The sequence below is a fragment of the Lithobates pipiens genome, unplaced genomic scaffold, assembly GCF_037356315.1.
Source record: "Lithobates pipiens isolate NorthernLeopardFrog02 unplaced genomic scaffold, aLitPip1_a1.2 Scaffold_18, whole genome shotgun sequence".
NCBI lineage: Eukaryota > Metazoa > Chordata > Amphibia > Anura > Ranidae > Lithobates > Lithobates pipiens.
The window spans coordinates 622,573,353-622,594,689 of NW_027507758.1; the positions used below are offsets into that span (position 1 = coordinate 622,573,353).

The 21,337-nt window shown below is 45.4% G+C and overlaps 2 protein-coding genes across 5 annotated transcripts in view; one reads left to right on the forward strand and one right to left on the reverse strand.

Moving 5' to 3' along the window:
• The window catches only part of LOC143989421 (uncharacterized), a 93,120-nt gene extending 89,660 nt beyond the window's left edge, over positions 1-3,460 (forward strand). For all 3 annotated transcript variants that reach the window (XM_077489544.1, XM_077489543.1, XM_077489545.1), the window contains one exon: positions 1,603-3,460. In XM_077489544.1, coding sequence (XP_077345670.1) covers positions 1,603-2,762 — 1,160 coding nt within the window. In that variant the 3' untranslated portion in view covers positions 2,763-3,460. The remainder of the gene's footprint in view (positions 1-1,602) is intronic.
• LOC143989442 (uncharacterized) overlaps positions 1-21,337 on the reverse strand; it is a 58,590-nt gene that overhangs the window by 18,569 nt on the left and 18,684 nt on the right. The window lies entirely within an intron of this gene.

A 21,337-nucleotide genomic window follows, 5' to 3' on the forward strand; every position in this document is an offset into this window, starting at 1 on the left:
CCCCCTGTACTATGCCTTCCTCCCCCCCTTTACACTGTCCTGCTGACCCCAAGTCATTTACCTTGTAGACACCCGTCTATCTGTTTTGCTAGTCTTTCTCCTGCTCACCCCTATCGTTTTCCCTACTACATTTCCCTATATCTTACTGACCTCTGTACACTACCCTACCTACCTGACCTCTGTACACTGCCCTACATCCTACCAACCTCTGTACACTGCCCTACATCCTACCGACCTCTGTACACTGCCCTACATCCTACCGACCTCTGTAAACTGTCCTACATCCTACCGACCTCGGTAAACTGTCCTACATCCTACCGACCTCTGTACACTGCCCTACATCCTACCAACCTCTGTACACTGCCCTACATCCTACCGACCTCTGTAAACTGTCCTACATCCTACCGACCTCGGTAAACTGTCCTACATCCTACCGACCTCTGTACCCTGCCCTACATCCTACCTACCTCTGTACCCTGTCCTACATCCTACCGACCTCTGTACACTGCCCTACCTACCTGACCTCTGTACACCACCCTGCATATTAATTACCTCTGTACACTGCTCTACATTCTTACTGACCTCTGTATACTGCCCTACATACTACTGACCTCGGTACAATGTCCTACATATTACTGCCCTACATACTACTGACCTCTGTACAATGCCTTACCTACCATTGACCTCTGTACACTGCCCTACATACTACTGACCTCTGTACACTGCTCTACATACTACTAACCTTTGGGGACTTGATAGTTATTAAAAAAAAAAAAGTCTGCGGCACCCAGTGATCTTTCCATGTTGTCCTGGTAGAACTTCACGTCTGAAAGGCTGCCTAACCCTGCTCTATGTTGTACATTACATACTCCTGACCCTTGCACTATATACTCTGTTGTACATTACATCATTCTGATACTATAAAATCCTAACTGTTGTATCTTATACAATATGTTGTACATTATATAGTCCTGACTTCTGCTCTCTCGACTCTACCCACTGCTATATATACACATAATATGTATTCGCATCCATCTTCTACCAGCTGGACATTTTATATCTGATGATGTGATTGGAGCACAGACTTTTACATGGTGATAATAATGTGATAACATCCTCAAACATTGGAAGCTTAAACAGAAAGTGATAACGAGGGAGGAGTCAATAACCCAATGATGGGGGTCTTCAGGATCAGTCCAGTCTTCATCTTGGTTGTTCTCCCCCCATCCTCACTCTCTGACCTCTGGTGGGGCTCAGCCCCGCTGTTATTCATGACTAAATCATGGACTAAATAAGGAAGTGCAGGACTTCTTGTGTTGGGAAGATGGCAATGAGTGATAGAGGGGGAGGGGACACTCGTCCTATAATCCCCTCATCACTGTCACTCCTATAAAAGACAGTTCTCGTTGTTTCCTCACTCTCTGACTAAGGTCCATGAATAAAGAAATGATCTGGTAGGAGATCAGAGGACCCATTTACTAGTTACCTTGAGGGGGGAATTGTAAGATCCTCAGAGACAAAGCTGCCTGATGTGGGCAGAGTCCTGGTTTAGGGGAACCAATCAGCTCATGTCTAGTAATAATCTTTGTATTTCTATTTTAGTAGATGGGCGGGAGATGAGGAAAACCTCAGAGGATTGTCTCACTTTGTCTCCAGACTGTAAAGTAGAAGATGAGGACATCACACAGTATAGTCCAGGAGAAAACCCGACTACCTCAAATGTCCATCCGGCACCACACAGTGTAGATGGACCATCGTATTCCTCTTATCCTGAGGAACCTCAGACTGTGAGGGACGGTGCCGTCCTTCCAACGGATAAGAGATTTTCCTGTACTGAGTGCGGGAAGGGATTCCAGTCTAAATCCAGTCTTAATGCACATAAAAGATCTCACACAGGGGAGAAGCCATTTTCCTGTCCTGAGTGTGGGAAATGTTTTTCACAGAAGTCCCATCTTTACAGACATCAGAGACTGCACACAGGAGAGAAGCCGTATTCCTGTCCAGAGTGTGAGAAATGTTTTTCACATAAGTCCTATCTTCAAATACATCAGAGGTTTCACACAGGTGAGAAGCCACATTCTTGTCCTGAGTGCGGGAAATGTTTTTCAGTGAAGTCCAATCTTTACAAACATCAGAGATCTCACAATGTGGAGAAGCCATATACCTGCCCTGAGTGTGGAAAATGTTTTTTAAAGAACTCCCATCTTTCCTTACACCAGAAGTCTCACACGAGCAAGAAGCTGTATTCCTGTGCTGAGTGTGGGAAATGTTTTGTACAAAAATCAGAACTTGTCACCCATCAGAGGTGTCACATGGGGGAGAAGCCGTATTCCTGTACTGACTGCGGGAAGTGTTTTCGTGTTCACTCCAAACTCAAAGTGCATGAAAGATCTCACACAGGTGAGAAGCCGTATTCCTGTCCTGAGTGCGGGAAATGTTTTTCACAGAAGTCCAATCTTAAAATACATCAGAGATCACACACAGGTGAGAAGCCGTATTCCTGTTCTGAGTGCGGGAAATGTTTTTCAGATAAGTCCAGCCTTAATGTTCATCAGAGATTGCACACAGGTGAGAAGCTGCATTCCTGTCCTAGGTGTGGGAAAGGTTTTGTACGAAAATCAGAACTTGTCACCCATCAGATGTATCACACGGGGGAAAAGCCTTACTCCTGTTCCAAGTGCGGGAAATGTTTTGTACGAAAAACAGTGCTTGTCAAACATCAAAAGACTCACGTGGGCAAAGATACTGTTTTTCTGTCCTGAGTGTGGGAAAAGTTTCTTAAAAAAAAAATAAAAATCAGAACTTCCCAAACGTCAAAGATCTCACACGGGGGAGAAGCCATTTTCCTGTCCTGAGTGAAGTCTTGCCTTCCTGTACAGCAGGGGTCCCACACAACCTTTAGGGACGGATTATCTAAGTTTCAATTATTTCCTATGGGGAAACGCACTTTGATATACGAGTGCTCCATTCTTCTGGAACGAATTATGCTCGTAATCCAAGTTATTACTGTAAGTAGCAGATAAATGAATGGACCTCCTAGCAATGCTTTTTTTTCTTTTTACCAGTCTGAAGCTAGGGGGAGCTCTAAAGTGATCACAGCAGAGTGGTCCCAGCTAGCTCGCATTAACCCTTTCCCCCGCCAGAGCTGTTTTTGTATTATTTTTGCACACGTGTTAACCACTCGAGCCTCAGACCATTTGGCTGGCCAAAGACCAGAGCGTTTTTTTTGCGATATACGGCACTGCGACGCTTTAACTGACAATTGCGCGGTTGTGCGGCGTGGCTCCCAAACAAAATTTGACATCCTTCCCCCCCCCTCCCCACAAATAGAGCTTTCTTTTGGTGGTATTTGATCATCTCTGCGGCTTTTATTTTTTGCGCTATAAACAAAAAATTGCGACAATTTTGAAAAACAACACAATATGTTGTACTTTTTGTTATAATAAATATCCCAATATTATTGTATTTGTTTTTTTTTAAAAACAATTTTTTTCCGCAGTTTAGGCTGATACGTATTCTTCTACATATTTTTGGTAAAAGAAAAATCGCAATAAGCGTTTATTGATTGGTTTGTGCAAAAGTTATAGCGTCTACAAAAAATTTTTTATGGCGTTTTTATTAATCTTTTTTTATTTCTTATTTATTAGTAATGGCGGTGATCTGTGATATTTTTTTTTTTTTTATTGTGACTGCGAGTTTATGACACTTTTGGCACGATTTTGGGACCACTCACATTTACACAGCAATCGGTGTTATTCAAAATTCATTGATTACTGTGTAAATGTGACTGGCAGTGAAGGGGTTAACCACTAGGTGGGTTAAGTGTGTCCTAGGGAGTGATTCTAACTGTGGGGGCGGAGGGGCTACGTGTGACACGACATTGATCAGCGCTCCCGATCACAGGGAGCTGTGATCAGTGTCGCTAGGCAGAACGGGGAAATGCTTGTTGACATCAGCATCTCCCCATTCTTTCTCTCCGTGAGATGATCGCGGTTATCCCCGCAGACATCGAGCCTGCAGGACTCGCGATCGCACTCACGAAGCTCCTGGCGTGTGCACGCATGCACGCGTCTGCAGGCCGCCTCTTAAAGGGCAATGTAGAGGTACGTGATTCTGCCTGTACGTGCCCTTCTGCCGCAATATATGTGTGTGAGGCAGTCGGGAATCGGTTAAAATGCAGATTTTGGGCCTGAAGATTAGATAAAACACCCCCAAACATATATTTTCTGAAAGCAGAGGCCCTGGAGAATAAAATGGTGGTAATTGTTAAGGTGTTCCTCGTACACAAATGTCACCTTCATATCCGGGATTATTTTCTACTTTTCCCCATTTTCTATGGTGGGATCTTTTTTACTTTGTTATAATAATGTAACACGATACGTATTGTATTGTACACAAATCAATAACAACTCCGCCTCCACATTCCAGACGAGTCATTTTCCTGACCAATCGGATTCCTTTTACTATTCCCTGATTTTATAACTGCAATCTTGTTATAAGTAACATTATAATAAAAATGTATTGAATGAAGAAAAAAAAAAAGTGTGTCTCTGTGTAATAAGGAAAATCTGCGATATCAAACATTTCTCATCGGTGACACTAAAAGCCTTTTACAGGTCATACGTTTAGAGTTCGGGGTCATTCACACCATCTGCAGAGCTTTTCTGCACTAGGGAAACGCAGATCTCTGCAAGATATATAGAAAACAATTGCGTGGTGTGTGGTGCGGAGCCATGTGGCCAAATTTTTCCACACCTAAACTGAAGGAAACTGACAGCGCCGCTCTGCACTCCATGTGACAGGCAGTGATAAGAGAGCAGAGCTGTGTGTCCCCACAGTGCGCCCGCAGATAAGGCAACGGGAGGAATCATGGTGGACAGGATTAGGGATGAGCCGAACACCCCCCGGTTCGGTTTGTACCAGAACCTTCGAACGGACCTAAAATTCGTACGAACTTTAGAACCCTATTAAAGTCTATGGGACTCAAACGTTCGAAATAAAAAGGGCTAATTTTAAAGGCTAGTATGCAACAGACAACACCAGCAATAAGGGGTATCTTCAGGTGTATACTGTGCTGGAGGCACACAACACCCACTAACTCCTGCAGATGCCTTTATTATAGAACTCCAGCAATAAAGGGCAGATACAGGTGTATACTGTGCTGGAGGCACACAACACCCACTAACACCTGCAGATGCCTTTATTATAGAACTCCAGCAATAAAGGGTAGATGCAGGTGTATACTGTGCTGGAGCCACACAACACCCACTTTAACTTTAAGATGCCTGAGAAAAGAACACACTGTCCCTGCCTATCTAGCTCTTTCCCTGCAGGCCGGAACACACTACACAAGGCCGCCGCACTGGCAGCCTTATATAGTGTGGAGTGTGTACTAAACCCCCTGAGCTATAATTGGCCACAGGCATCCTGCCTGTGGCCAATTATGGCTTTCCTCGCTGCCGGCGCTGTGATTGGCCAAGCATGTGGGGTCACAGTGCATGCTTGGCCAATCATGAGCCAGCAATGCACTGCGATGGCGTAGTGCATTGTGGACCGTTCACGCCACACGAATTTGGTGTGAACGGTCCACGAAGTTCTGAATTCGGCGAACAGATGAATGGCCGATGTTCGAGTCAAACACCGAGCTCATCCCTAGAGGGGAGCATGAGATCAGTACGGAGTGGAAAGGGGGGGGGGCAATTACAAGGACCAACCTCCTGTGTGTCTCTCCCTGCAGCTGCGAAAAGCTGCTTCTCCTGCTCTCCCTCCTGCCGGCTTTCAGTAACTGCAAGGAGAGAAGCCCAGGAGATCGGTTCTTGTAGTGGCACCTCCTCAGACCCCCCCCCCCCCCTCCGCTATGACTGCATGCACCTGTCCACCACAAAAAATTGGCATAGGGTTCCCCTTAATATCCATATCAGACCTTAAAGGCCTTGTATGGATTTTGGGGGGACCCCCACACAATTTTATTTTTTTTCATTTTGGTTAATAGTCATACCAGACCCAAATGGACTGGGGGGGGGGGGGCATGCCATTTTTTTCAATGAGTTTTATCTATATTGCCAAGACCCGACAATTCATTACAGTCGCGGGTCCTTTACAAATGTCAATTTGCTGTGGTATTGTTCTAAACACAGGAAAAATGCACCACTTTATAGGCATACTATAGACACAACATTTAAAGGAATATTTCATTTTTATTGTTTCACTTTAAGCATTATTACAATCACTGCTCAAGAAAAAAACTGCTACTTTTAAACCTTTTTTTTTGCATTGGCACATGTCCCCTGGGGCAGGATCCGGGTCCCCAAACACTTTTTTATGGCAATAACTTGCATATAAGCCTTTAAAATTAGCACTTTTGATTTTTCATGTTAGTGGTCACTGATGAGATGGACAGAATGGCAGTCACTGATGAGATGGACAGAATGATGGGCACTGGTAACGAGGACAGACTGATGGGCACTGATAATGAGGGCAGACAGTGATGAGCCAGACACATTGGTGGCCACTGATGAGGACAGAATGGCAGCCACTGATGAGGAGGACAGACAAAATGGTCAGCTCTGCTGAGACAGACAGAATGGTGGGCACTGATGATGATGACAGAATGGTAGGCACTTATGAGGACAGAATGGTGGGCTCTGATGAGAGGGACAGAATGAAGGGCACTGATGAGGACAGCATGGTGGGCACTGCTGAGATGGACAGAATGATGGCCACTGATAATGAGGATAGAACGGTGGGTACTGATGATGAGGACAGAATAGTGAGCAATAATGTCAAGGACAAAATTATGGGCACTGATGAGACAGAAAGAATGGTGGGCATTGATGAGGACAGAATGGTGGGCACCGATGATAAGGACAAATTAGCGGCCACTGATGAAGAGGACAGAATGGCGGGCACTGATGAGAAGGTCAAAAGGATAGGTACCGATGAGACGGATCAAATACAGTATGGGGCACCCCCACCCAATCCATACTATGGATTTTAAAGGGAACCCCATAGCACAATTTAAAAAAACAGTGTGGGTTCCTCCCCCAGAATCAATACCAGACCCTTATCCAAGCATGCAGGTCAGGAAAGGGGGGGGGGACGAGTGAGTGCCCCCTCCTTCCTGAACCATATCAGGCCACATAACCATAACATGGCTCTGCCCCCCCCACCCAAAGCACCTTGTCCCCATTGATGGGGACAAGGGCTTCTTCCCCACAATTCTGGGACATGGTTGTGGGGGTCTGCATGCAGGAGGCTTATCAGAATATGGAAGCCCCCTTTAACAAGGGCACCCAGATCCCAGCTTCCCTATGAGAATGAGTAGGGGTATATTGTACCCCTACTCATTCACCAAAAAGCATACAAAGTGAATAAAGACACTACACGAGTTTGACAATTCTTTAATAAAAAATCAAAAACAATGTCCACCAGTGAAGATCACGACGCCCACCTCACCATCGGACCGAAAAATAGGAGAAAAGAAAACCTTCCTCTTTTTCAAAGGCTCCCACTGACTGCCTGCTCCTCTATCTGACATTTCTTAAATGGTTAAGTGGTGGGGGCACCCAGATACATCACAGGGTGGCCCCACCTACCTAAGACATCATCAACTGAGGAGTGCTGTCTTGTCTTCATCAGGTACTCCGCCCCTTAGCTATTTGGGGAAATGTCGAAAAGGAGGAGCAGGCAGTCGATCGGAGCCTTCAACGAGGGTTTTTTTTTTTTTGGATCCAGAAGTGCGGCGGGCGGCGTGAATGATGATGGATCTACACCGGGGGACATTACATAGGTTGAAAAAAAGACATTTAGTTCAGTGAATTTGAAAAAAAAAAAAATCATACCATCCTATATACATAAGCCTATACCCACAGTTGATCCAGAGGAAGGCAAAAAAAAAACCCAGCAAAGCATGATCCAATTTGCTCCAGCAGGGGAAAAAACTCCTTCCTGATCCCCCAAGACGCAATCAGATATTTCCTGGATCAAAATGTTAGTATCCAGTTATGTGCATTCAGGAAAGAAATGACAGAGCTAAATTCTTTTAGGATCCGTATGTGGATGCCATTTGGTCAAGGTGCTTTATCCACCTTTATTCTGTCTAAATATTTATGGACCATATCACTTTTGAGCCATTGTGGATCATTTGGGGCTGTGTCATTACCATCCCCATTATGGACATAAGCTCCCCTATGCTCCTTTGTAGACACAGAGCTGAAGAAGGTATTTAATAAATTTGCATTCTCTTTGTCCCCAGTCACCCAATCCAGATTATTTTGTAAAGGGCCTACATGCTCAGACCTGACCTTTTTACTATTAAATTTATTTGAAGAATTTTTGGAGGTTTGTCCTGCTATCTTTTGCAACCTGTCATTTGTTTTGAATTTTTGCATCCTTTATTTCCTTTTTACATATTCTGTTATATTCTTTGTAACATTTAAATGATGATAGTGTTTCTTCATTTTTATATTTTTTAAAAGCCCTTTTCTTATTTATAGCAGTTTTTTTTTACTTTGGCATGTGAACCAAATCGGTTTTATTTTTAGCCTTTTAAACTTATTGCCCATGAGAATATATTTTGCAGTGTGATCACATACAGTCATTTTGACGAATTCCCATTTTTGTTCTGTATTGATCGATGCCAATTATTCCCTCCCAGTCCAAGTCTTGGAGAGCAGCCCTCATCCTTGGAAAATATGCTCTCTTAAAGTTAATTGTATTTATATTTCTCATATGTAGTTGTTGCTTACAGCTAACATTAAATTAAATCATGGTATGGTCACTGCTACCAGGCGTTCTTTTATATGAATATTGGCAATAAGCTCTGCATGGTTTGAGATTGAAGCCAAGATTCAGCAGTACAAATTAAATTATAGTTCTTGTCATGAAAAGGTCAACCCGTTGGTGGCACTGTTGGTCTCTTGGATTGCAGTACCAGTGTCCACCAGCAGGTGTGTTCTAACACCCAGGGCCTGTAATAAGAGGACCTACCTCCTGGTGGCACTGTTGGCATCCTTGGGCTGTAGTACCGGTGTCCACCAGCGGGTGTGCTCCGGCAATGTGGAGCAGACAGCACCTTCTGCGCTCAGCTGTTACGTGAGGTTAATCATTGGCAGTCTTATAAATACCCGGCAAGCCCTCACATGCTTGCCTTGGTATCGCTCTCTCCATGTGCCCTGACCTTGTTGCCTGTACTCGGACCTTGAGCCTGCATCTACCTGACCCCTCCCGATCTTGAGGCCATCCTGGACCTGTCTCTCTTGTCTCCTGTTACCTAAAGATCCCTGCTCTGCAGCCCATCCATCCGTCCTCTACCTCTCCTGCTGGTTTCCCATCCTTACCCATCTACGGATTCTCTGGTGTATGACCTCGGCCTGGCTTTTGTTTACGACTCTGGTATTTCCCATTCATTGTATATATTACTTGTTGTTTGTGGTTGGTAGTGCACTGTTTGTTTTCACTTTCTTGTCACTTATTATAATAAACACTATTGTTACTTCACTTACATGCGTTTTGGGTTTTCTCTGTGCAGTCCACATAGTCTGGTCTACTAATTCCCTGACCGTTCTTCTTATGCACCAGAGCTTCCAACTCATCTATTTTGCTTGGCAGACTTCTGGCATTGGTGAACAAACCCTTTAAATTATTGCACACTTAATTTGCATATGTTTTATATTAGTACAAATAGTACCATTTACGATGGTTGTTTGAAACATAAGAACCTTCATATAACCTGCCGTAGCCCTCTCCCATATTTCCCCATTCCACCCACCAATAGTGACTGACCCCTATCTGACAGGTCTTCCCCATCATAATCTAATTCCCCCTCTCCCCTCAATCCTAGTTTAAATACTCCTCCATCCTTCCCATAACCTCCCCCCCCCCCCCCGGAACAGCAGACCCTGCAAATTATCTATAGCATTTAGGTTGTACCCCAATGAAAAGTCAGCCCAGTGCTCTAAAAACCCAAATCCCTCCTTACACCAGGTCTTTAGCCGTGAATTCAGCTCTCTAATATCCCCCTTTCCTTCCTGTGTTGCGTATGGCACAGGCAATTTTTCTGAGAATATCACCTTGAAGGTCCTTCCCTTCAACGTGCAGCCTAGTTCTTTAAATTGGTTCTTAAAGCGGAGGTCCACCCTAAAGTGGACCTCCGCTCATCGGAACCCTCCCCCCCTCCGGCGCCACAATTGGCACCTTTCAGGGGGGAGGGGGGTGCAGATACCTGTACAGTACAGGTATTCTGCACCCACTTCCGGGCTAGCTCTCTGCGGAAAGGGGCGTAGATTACGCCCCTTTCCGCAAGTGCCCGCCCCTTTCCGCAAGTGCCCCGCTGCCTGCTGGGAAACACACAGATCCCAGAGGCAGCGGGGACCATCCTTATTGCGCAGCGCGATTCGCGCATGCGCAGTAGGGAACCGGGAAATGAAGCCGAAAGGCTCCATTTCCTGATTCCCATACCCAAGATGGCGGCGGCAGCACCCGACAAGATGATCTAGAGATCGGCTTCGGGTGCCGACATCGCGGGCGCGCTGGACAGGTAAGTGTCACTATTTTAAAAGTCAGCAGCTGCAGTATTTGTAGCTGCTGGCTTTTAAAAGGAGCCTCCACCTTCTATATATCCTGTCATTGGTTCCAACGTGGGCCAAGACAGCTGGGTCATGCCCAGCCCCTCCCAGTAATCAACCCAGTCCACCACATGCTAAACCCTGGCCCCAGGGAGACAGAAAACCATTTGGCGATCCTATCGAAAAATGATTCTATCTGTCCTTCTGATTTATAGAATCCCCTATTACCACCAACTGTCTAAGCCTGCCTGCACTACCCTCACCATCCCTACTAGATGGGCTGCTCTCCTGGTTGTTAGTGGTAGCAGTGACATTCTAGGGCTGCCATCTCTGAGCTTGCCACCACATCTTCACTTAAATTGGCGAATCTGTTAAGGTGTTCAAACCCAGGGCTGGCCTTCCTATTCTGTGCGCCCCTACCACACCCTCTAACTACATTAACCCATCTTCCTATTTGATAATTCTGACTTACCCCACCACCTGCTCAGTGAGCAGGGGACCCCTTTCAAAGTTTTCAGTTCTGCCCAGTGTTGCAATTTGCTCATTCAGATCTCTAATGTGAGCTTGCAGAAGAGCAACCCGCTCACATCTGTCACAGCGGTATCCATCCTGGAGCTGTTGTTCCATTGTTATATACATGCGGCATACTGTGTACTGCACAAAACCTTCAATCTGGCTAGCACACATTTTCCCAGTTGCAATAATATTACTAAGAAAATTTCAGATGTTACTTACAAGTTTGAAGACTCCTGTTATATTCTCTTGTTTTCAACTCACTGATTAGTCCAGTTCCACTTGGTCTAAGATCCAGCAAGCCCAAGGATAAGCAAGCTCAGAAATGAGATCTACTGTATATAGGACCTGATGCACCTGTGACCAATTAAACACTTGCCTTAATTAGACCGAAGGAAGGAAATAAAAAAAAAAAAAAAAAAAAAAAAAGGGGGGGGGGGGGGGTGAAAGAAAAGATGTTTAAAAAAACTGCAAGGAAAGACCCTTAAAAAACTAAAAATGCAAACATCGCAATTACCAGTCAAAAGCAAAACACTTTCCACTGAAAATTTCCCAGTCTTCAGCTTCCAACCAGCAAAATTTGGCAAAGAACACCTGAAGTGTTCCATGCCTCGAACCTTACTCCGTCTGATCTGACACATGCCAGAGGTGTGCTCAAGACAAGGGCTCATTATTCCATATACCATGGCCTACCCTCCAGCCCTAAAAATCTACATTTGACAGAGTTCTCGATGTGACTCTGCCTAATGACCCCATTCATTTTCTATTGGGGTGACCCTTTTTCAGGAATCTTTAAACAGTCTAAGAAATCAGCCAACCATATTTTAATATCTGCCAGATGAGTTATCAGTAAGTGTTAACACTCTAACCCCCCCCCCCCCCCCCACCACACACACCCGGTTACCTGATACTATAAGGCCGCGTACACACGGGCGGATTGTCTGTCCAACTTAGTCCGCTGAACCGTGTTTCAGCGGACAATCCGCTCGTGTGTGGGCTTCAGCGGACTTTTTCAGCGGACAGTCTGACGGACTTTGTCTTTCGGAATTTCCGTAATTTTGTCCGCTGCAACTTGGTTTTGTCCGTCCAAACTTGGTTTCAGCGGACAGTCCGCTCGTGTGTAGGCAAGTTGGACGAACTAAGTATGGCGCATGCTCAGAAAGGGTTTACACGGCCGAAGGTTGCATTGCAGTGTATTGGACGTCGTTTTTCTAGTCCCGTCGTACGTGCTGTACACGTCATCGCGCACGTTTTCAGCGGACTGTCTGTTCATCGTGTGTGGTCAAGTCCGTTCATTCAAATTTTGAACGGACTGTCTGTCGGATTGTCTGATGGACTTAGTTGGGCAGACAATCCGCCCGTGTGTACGCGGCCTTACATTGGTTCCAGGCATGGAACACCTTACAGCAACCCTAGCTGACCAGCTGGACCTGGTTTATAAAGTATGGGACACGCAGGACCATTCAGAATACAATTTGCCATCTCCACCTACACCACCTCCAATGCAGTTACCGGTTTTCCCTTGGAATGACTTATTACTGCCTTCATTTCTGGTGTGAATTGATATGAACCTCCTTTTGTTACCTCTTCCTTTATATCCTGGTGGAATATACAGATGCTATTGTTACGTTCAGCACTTTGTTGGCTGTCTTGGTTGTACATTACTATAATATGTGTGCTGTCCAAGTAAGGTGAGTGCACATTGCAAGCCCCTGTCTTTTCTTCAACAGGCTACTGTTGATTGATGCTCAACACAATGTATGACTTTCTTTTTTTTCTTATTTGTAGCACTCCCCCTGCAGGAGGCGCTGGTTGTATCAGGTCCTCTGTTCTTACCTTGACCTCTACAAAGAACATGAAACCTCGGGTATACACTTCAATAGACAAAGACTGATAGCTTTTTAATTATTACCTTAGGGTCACCCTGAAATGAGACATGAGACTTTGGAATGGAATGACCAAATATAGTGAGAATATGAATACTGAAAAATAACAGGATATTACAATGTGGAACACTTTTTTACAAATACGGTTTCAAATATCAAACAATATAGTAGGAGTGCCACCTTAAGTTCTGGTAAGGTCAGTGTAACGGAATCCTGACACCCTGATGAGTATCTCCACCATGTAGCGGCTTCCTAAGTTCTGGAACACGAGACCCGCAAGTCTGGCTATAGTTACCCCAATAACTAGGCAATACCAGTTTTGGAGTAAAACAGAATAATTGTTTATTTGAACAAGAATACAGGCTTTTATACACTTAAGGAGGTTCCCCCTCCTGATCATATAACTCAAACAATACATACTGTAACCAGAAACAAAAATTAACATGAGCCAATTAACTAGTCATTTAACCAGCCTAGGTGACTCGGAGGTCTGACCTTTCAGGTCAGACTTGCCGCCTTCTAACTCAGAAGACACAATACAGATTGTCATAAGTATAAACACAGAACAACTTCACACAATAGCAGGAGCCCCCAGTAGCAGACGGACTGGCTCTTACATTGAAGACCATGAAATCCATATCCAAGCAATGCTTTGATTAATCAGGGATTGCAGATGGCATGGCAACAGTCTACAAATCAAACAAACTCTTACAATGTCCCATCATTCTGATACAGTGGAATTAATGTATCATAGATTTATAGAGGGATATTTTTGATAAACATTACTGTTCCGTTTTAAGTAATCCAAACCACTAAGACACAGGGTGACTTAGACATAGGAGGTGCATGGAGAGCTGAAACAATGGTTTCCCAACCTCTCCAAGGGATTCTGGGTCCCCCGCCAAAAGTGACTCCTGTGACAGTCAGCATAGACTGTAGCTTTCCCCACTGAAAATGAACAGCCTAAAGGTGACGGTAAAATTGGTATCATGAGAATAATGGGTAAGTGGCCTAGATTCGCTTATGGTGAGGAAGCAAGGCCTAGGCTAGAATTAAATAACTGCAGGGTAACTGTAAACTCTTGGCTATGCAGGATAACAGCTACTCTAACACAGTCCTTACAGTAGGTCTTCAGCTGGCTGTTTGAGGTCTTGAAGACATTGGCGCGCTAGAGGGAATAATTTCGGCAACATGGAAATGGATTGTAGAACATTGATTAACTAAGACCACTTAGTGGAGAAGTGTCCAGAAAGGGGTTAATTATCAGATGTATAATATTAGATATCTCTCAGATGTCCTGGAATACAGTTCTGAGCAACAGGACTGTTCCAGATTGTCATTGGATAATAGGTGGCGTCTTCAAGCGTGATACCGTGACTTTGAATAGATTTCATTACGGAGTCAGTCAATGGGGGTTATTTACGAAAGACAAATCCACTTTGCACTGCAAGTGCACTTGAAAGTGCAGTTGCTCTCAATCTAAGGGGGAGATCTGAAATGAGGGGAAGCTCTGACGATTTTATCGTCCAATCGTGTGCAAGCTAAAATGCTGTTTTCCCAAGTGTTCTTCCAGGACAGCCCTTGAGAGATGGAGTCCCTCCCATCAACCCAGGAAATACATTGCCACAGTTCAAAAGGCGGTCCCTCAGGTCCCTGGTCAGTCATTAGTGTTTCCTCCGTCGGAGGAACATGTTGCCAGGAACCTGGAGGGACTCCTTTCTCAGGGGCTGCCTGAAGAACCTGTAAGCAATAAGGGACCGGGTCCTGTTTGTGGCTACAGTGGGGTCCTTACCTTCTCTATCATGGCTCGGGTACCGTCCAGCTGACTGGAGCAGACCCGTTACCCTCCTCCTTCCAGTGCAGAGGTGGCTAGGGGCAGAATGGCACCGGTTTCCCCCAGGAGTGGTGAGTGGAACCTTCCATCTCAGCTCCTTGTTGCGGTGGGGCCGGAGACGCCGAGTGTCATCACTGCGTGCCGAGACTTCCGGGTCTCTAGGGCACAGGGAGGAGAGGGAGAGCCAGCGCTGTGCCTACACAGTCCCGACCAGCGTCCAGCGACACAGTTATAGCGGCGGGATCCGGAATGACTGAGGGGGACCATGGAGGCTGTTCCCCAGGACACTCCGGCGGAGGCAGGCACCAGCCAATCCCAGGTAGGCTGCTGGGCATGCTATTACTCTGGTGGTTTAAGGAGTGGTGGTGTTTGTAGGCTGGGTTCTGTAGTGCCCCACGGTGGTGGTTAACTCACAGTTAAGGATGTATGCAGTAGTGGTGATTCTAAGGAGGGACATGGAGCTGATGCTAAGAAATGTTGTTTTCTTATTTTCAGACTAAAGAGCTCCCAAAGGAAGACAAGGCAGGCCGCGAAAAATGCCCTAATTGTGGGAATAGGTTATCCTCTGGCTCTAACAAAGTCCTATGCAAGCAATGCATTGCAAGCTTGCTTAAATCTGAGGCAGGCTCTTCTTTGGCTAAATTTTTGGGCTCCTTTAAAGAAGAAATGGCATCAACTTTTAAGTCCCTCCAGGAGTTAATCAGGGATATCGGCACAGCTGCCTCCACTAGTAGAACAACTGCGATTTCCTCCTCACCATGCTTTACAACACCCAGCTCAGGGGAGCCCCGTATAGTCAGGGAGCCTAGCCCCACATTGATTAGCCCTGATTCCTCTGATGCAGATTCAGATCAGGATGAGGTCAAGCGGCATCTAAAGTCTCAAAATATAAGCTGTCTCTTGAGGAAGTAGGGGAGCCATTTAGCGCTATCTATGATACGCTGGAAATTGAGGAGGAAGAAACTCAATTAACCAGACATGATAAGATGTATGAGGCTCTAGGGAAAAAGAAAGCAAGGGTTTTTCCAATACATAAAGTGCTTTCCTGACAGACTCCAAGGCAGCCTACTTATGGGTTAATCCCGCCTCTCATACCTCATAGGACCCCACTCCCATAAATCTTTGCTTCTGAACAGAGACTGTGTTCCTTTTTTGTCCTCCTCCTAGGACCAAGGTGTTTGCTTACCTTATGAAGGTCCAGTCCTGTTTGCACGAAGATTCTGATGGTGGTTATGGATTCCAGCAGTCCCAGCTATTAGCCGGGTGGAGACGGGCGACATATGCGATGCCATGAAGAGCTTACTAAACCTGGCATTGGCAGGCAAGCGGCAATTTAGCCATACATCCTTTGTAATTAGCAGGAGGCCTCTGTTTTGATGTCCCGTTCGTGCAGTGGGTGAAGTACCCCCAGTCAGGATGGATCGGGATCGTGCCGTGGTGGTATCGTATTATCTTAATTATTTCTCATTATGGCAGCCTGTTTTTGTGTGTTTTTTTTTTTTTTCGTTAACCAGCAATTTCCCACCCGGGTGTGTATGGCTAGTTATTTCCCATACGTAGGCTGCCATGGAGTCTGTCAGGAAAAGGGAAAATTTATATCAAATACTTACCTTAATTTTCCTTTCCTGATGGACTCCATGGCAGCAGGAGTTCCCTGCCTTTTGCTGGAGTAGGCTAGATTACGGAACGCAGTCTCTGTTCAGAAGCAAAGATTTATAGGAGAAGGGTCCTATGAGGTATGAGAGGCGGGATTAACCCATACATAGGCTGCCATGGAGTCCATCAGGAAAGGAAAATTACGGTAAGTATTTGATATAAATTTTCCCTTTTCTGACCTTGTCCTTAAGGAGTGGTCTGAACCAGATAAAAAGGTTTTCTTTCCTAATTCCCTTAAGAGAAGGTTTCCCTTTGATGAGAGCCCAGAGGCGGTCTGGAATAAAAATCCTAAACTAGACGCCCCTATGTCCAAAGTCTCAAAGCAAGCTGATCTGACCTTTGAGGATATGGGCCATTTAAAAGATCCAATGGACAGAAGAACAGACATAGTCTTAAAGAGGGATGCCTCTATGGCAGGCTTGAAACCAGCTCTAGCCACTTCCTGTGTAGCTAGAAACCTGGAGTTCTGGTTGTCACAACTCCAGGAAAACTTAAAAGCAGGCACTCCTAGGGGGGAGCTTCTGAAAACCTTCCCTATGCTTTTTAAGGCCACTAGTTTAATCTCTGATGCATTCACTGATTCCGTAAAGTTTACGGCTAAGTCTGCAGCACTTTCAGTGGCAGCACGGAGGTTAGTATGGATGAAAACTGGGGGGGGAGACACAGCATCTAAAACCCGCCTGTGCAGCGTCCCTTTTACAGGAGACTTAGTCTTCGGGCCTGAGTTAGATTCCTCCTTAGAAAGGACGGCGGATAAAAAGAAAAAACTTTTACCACAAAAAATACAAATTTTCAAAGGAAGATTTTTCATCCCTCTAAGGAACTCTCTAAATCAGAGAAGGGCTCCATCCCCAAAAAACACTGGTCGGGACATAAGGGGAAGGGAAAAGGGGGCATACTTTTTAGCCGCCCCAATCAGGACTAAAACCCCAGTGACGTCAGGGTTCCTGTGGGAGGAAGGTTAAGCAAATTTCTCCCACAGTGGGAAGAGACAACCTCGAACGAGTTTGTTTTAAATATAATAAAAAGGGGTCACGCGCTGGAATTCCACAGCAGCCCTCGCTCAAAGTTTTTGGTGACAAAACTCCCAAGTCACTCAGAAAAGGCCAGGGCCTTACCTTTACTGATAGGGGAAATGGTGGATCAAGAGGTATTGACACCAGTCCCTATTCAGGAACAGGGGGACAGTTTTTACTCGCATATTTTTGTGGTAAAAAAGCCGTCAGGGAAGTTCAGACTAAATATGAACTTCCGACCTCTGAATCACTCAATTCCGTTACAAGAGATTTCGGATGGAGTCTATTTATTCCATAAAAAAATCTTCTCCAGAAAGAGACATTTATGGCTACCCTGGATCTAAGGGATGCTTATTTGCATATCCCAATAAAGAAGGAATGCCAGAAATTCCTTCGGATGGCAGTGCAGAGCACTTCCCTTCGGTCTGTCATCCTCCCCGAGGACCTTTACCAAGGTTCTCGAGTTCCGTTAAGACTCCAGTCAGTCTCTATTATTCCCCATCTAGACGACTTACTCCTAACAGCACACTCGGAGAGTCGTCTTTCTCAGGATTTAGAGTTGACACAACTCAGCCTGAGTCGATTGGGGTGGATTATCAGTCAGGAAAAATCCAAGACTACCCCAACATAGGAGATTCTGTATTTAGGTTACAGGATCAAATCTGTAGAGTATAGTCCTGCCGGAAGAAAAGATATTGAATCTGTGGCAGAGAATGTCTTTTCTTCAATGCAGCCCCAAATGTACAGTGAGGGAGGTAATGGCAGTGCTAGGTCTTATGACAGCAGCTATTCCAGCCGTACAGTGGGCCAGGTTCCACCAAAGAGACCTTCAGAGGTTCTTGTTGGAACAGTTAAAGGGCAGAGATCTGGAGGAGGAGGTATCGATCCCCTCGAAAATAAAATACTCCCTCTGGTGGTGGAAGGACAGGAAGAACCTAAACAAAGGGGTTCCTTGGGTCCTGCCTATCACATCAACACTGAGTGGACCCTGGAAGAGAAATGTTTCTCCTCCAATTGGAAGGAGCTAACAGCAATCCTAAGAGCTATTTTAGCTTTTCAGACCACAATACAGGTTCACCATCTACAAGTCCGCTCAGACAACATGACGGCTGTAGCTTATATAAACAAGGAGGTACCAGAAGTCCTCATTTGATGTTGGTGGCCAGACGCATATTCCTGTGGGCAGAATCCAATCTAGAATCCATTTCTGCGGTACACCTGAAAGGGGAGCTAAACAGCACGGCAGATTTCTTGAGTTGACAAAGAGTTTCGAACCAAGAATGGTCTTTACACCCGGAGGTCTTCAATCTTATAACAGCTCACTGGGGGAAAACCAATAGTGGACCTTTTTGCAAGCAAGGAGAATGCAAAGGTTCCCAGTTTTTGCTCGCTAAGCCCAGAAGATCAGCCCCTGGCTGTAGATGCCTTGCAGACTCTGTGGACCTTCAATCTGGCGTATGCATTTCCCCCTCTTCACCTCATTCTGAGGGTCCTAGCAAAATTCCTCAGAGGAAACCTGTTTAATCCTAGTAGCACAATTTTGGCCCAGGAGACCGTGGTTCACAACCTTGCTACAATTGACAGACTGTCCTCCTCTAAGGCTTCCCTGCAGACGGGACCTCCTGTCGCAGGTACCTCTCTATCATCGGCAGGTGCCCACGCTGAAGCTTTCAGCATGGTTACTGAGGAGGAAATTTTAAGGAGTAAGGGCCTGACAGACGAGGTAATTGCGACCTTACTACAGAGTCGTAAACCAGTCACGAGAGCTATTTACATGAAATTTAATAGCTGGCTGAATAGCCGTAAGGAGAAAAACATGAATACGGCTAATATTCTATAGTTTCTCCAGGAGGGGATAAACAAAGGGTTAACTCTAAGTACTATTAAGGTACAGATAGCTGCCTTAAGTGTGTACCTAGATGAACGCTTACAGGAAAATCCTTTTGTCGCTAGATTCTGTAAGGCAGTTGCTAGACATAAGCCAGTCAGAGTCAACAGAGTCCCATCCTGGGATTTAGCAGTTGTGCTAAAAGCTTTCTTGGGGTCACCCTTTGAGCCTATCTCAGAGGCCTCCCTAAGGCTTATTACATTTAAGACAGTACTCCTGGTGGCAATCACTTCAGCCCGTAGGGTCAGTGAAATCCAAGCCCTTTCCATCAGGGAACCATTTCTACAGATCCTAGAGGACAGAGTCATTCTAAAGAGATGGATTCTTACCAAAGGTAGCATCTAGCTTCCATAGGTCCCAAGATATTGTCCTCATTTTGTCAGAATGCAGCAAATGAGAAAGAAGAAAGTTTTCATCTATTAGATGTAAGGAGGTGTATTCTAGAATATCTAAAAGGTAACAAGTCCATTCAGAATCTCTGACTCCCTTTTTGTCCTTTTTTCCGGGCAGCGTAGGGGGCAAAAAGCTTCAAAAGTAACCATAGCTAGATGGATTAGGCTAGCTATAGCAGAGGGGTATAAAGCCTTGAACAAGGATCCTCCTGAGGGTGTGAAAGCTCACTCCACAAGAGCGTTATCTGCATCCTGGGCAGAAAGCTGGTGCCACCCCGGAGCAGGTATGTAAAGCAGCCACATGGTCAAGCTTTTCCACCTTTACAAGGTATTATCGACTGGACCTAATGTCTAGTCAGGATCAGGCCTTTGGGAGGAAAGTCCTCCAGGCCGTGGTCCCCCCCTAATCTGGTAAGTACTTGGGGATCCTCTCAAGGGCTGTCCTGGAAGAACACTTGGGAAAACTGAAGTTAGTACTTACCGGTAACTCCTTTTCCGGTGGTCTTCCAGGACAGCACGATCCCACCCTTTATTTGATTATATGGATGTACTAATGTTATTACCTGTTGTGGTTTATATGTTTTGCAGTTCCATCCTTCGGTTCTTGGTGAATGACTGACCAGGGACCTGAGGGACCGTCTTTTGAACTGTTGCAATGTGTTTCCTGTGTCGATGGGAGGAGCTCCATCTCTCAAGGGCTGTCCTGGAAGACCACCGGAAAAGGAGTTACCGGTAAGTACTAACTCCAGTTTTTTATTTTCCTTGCATGTCCCCCTCGGATCTACAGCAACTTTACTTCCAAGTGCACTTGCAGTGCAAAGTGGATTTTGCTTTAGTAAATAACCCCCAATATGTCACAAAGGGTTATTAGCCACTTACCAACACCACAGTATTTGTAGTGGAAGGTCTTTCAATTGGGGCCCCCTTTAAGATGAGAAGGATTCCAGGTGGACTTCTGCAGCAATCAGACAGTGGTACCTCTGTGATGCAGCAGCAACCTTTAGCTAAGCTTGGCGGCATCACAGCAGAAATCATCATGTCTGGTGGCTTCGGTTATAGGCCTCCCGATGATCCACAGCTCCAGCGGCAAGGACACAGACTGGACTCGACAGCAGTTTCTTCAGTTCTCCTGAACTGACAGACACTGTCTCTTATGTAATGCACAGTTTTTTCCCTTTGTCTTCCTCCATGTCTCTCGCTCTCAGACAGGGCCTTCCCTTCTGCACACAACAGGTGGTCCTGCGTTTTCCCAGGCTTCTAATTTAAATGACCCCTCCTCTCTTAAAGCACACTGGATGTTGTAGTTCCCTGCGTCTGGATAGTAATGGAGTTCCTTCTGGCTGGGACCACAACTCCCAAAGTGCAATGCTCTTGCCTAAAGATGAATCAAAGTCCACAAAGCTCCATCTTGTGGCAGAAAAAGGGAACTTCTTGCAAGAAAGGTTAGCTATGATAATGCATTAATACACCTGCACATTTAAGTTACAAAGAAGACCAAGAAGTAATAATATGTGATGAGGCCCATTGTATTCAGTTACAATGAACCTCATCACCTATTATTATTACTTCATGGTCTTCTTTGTACCA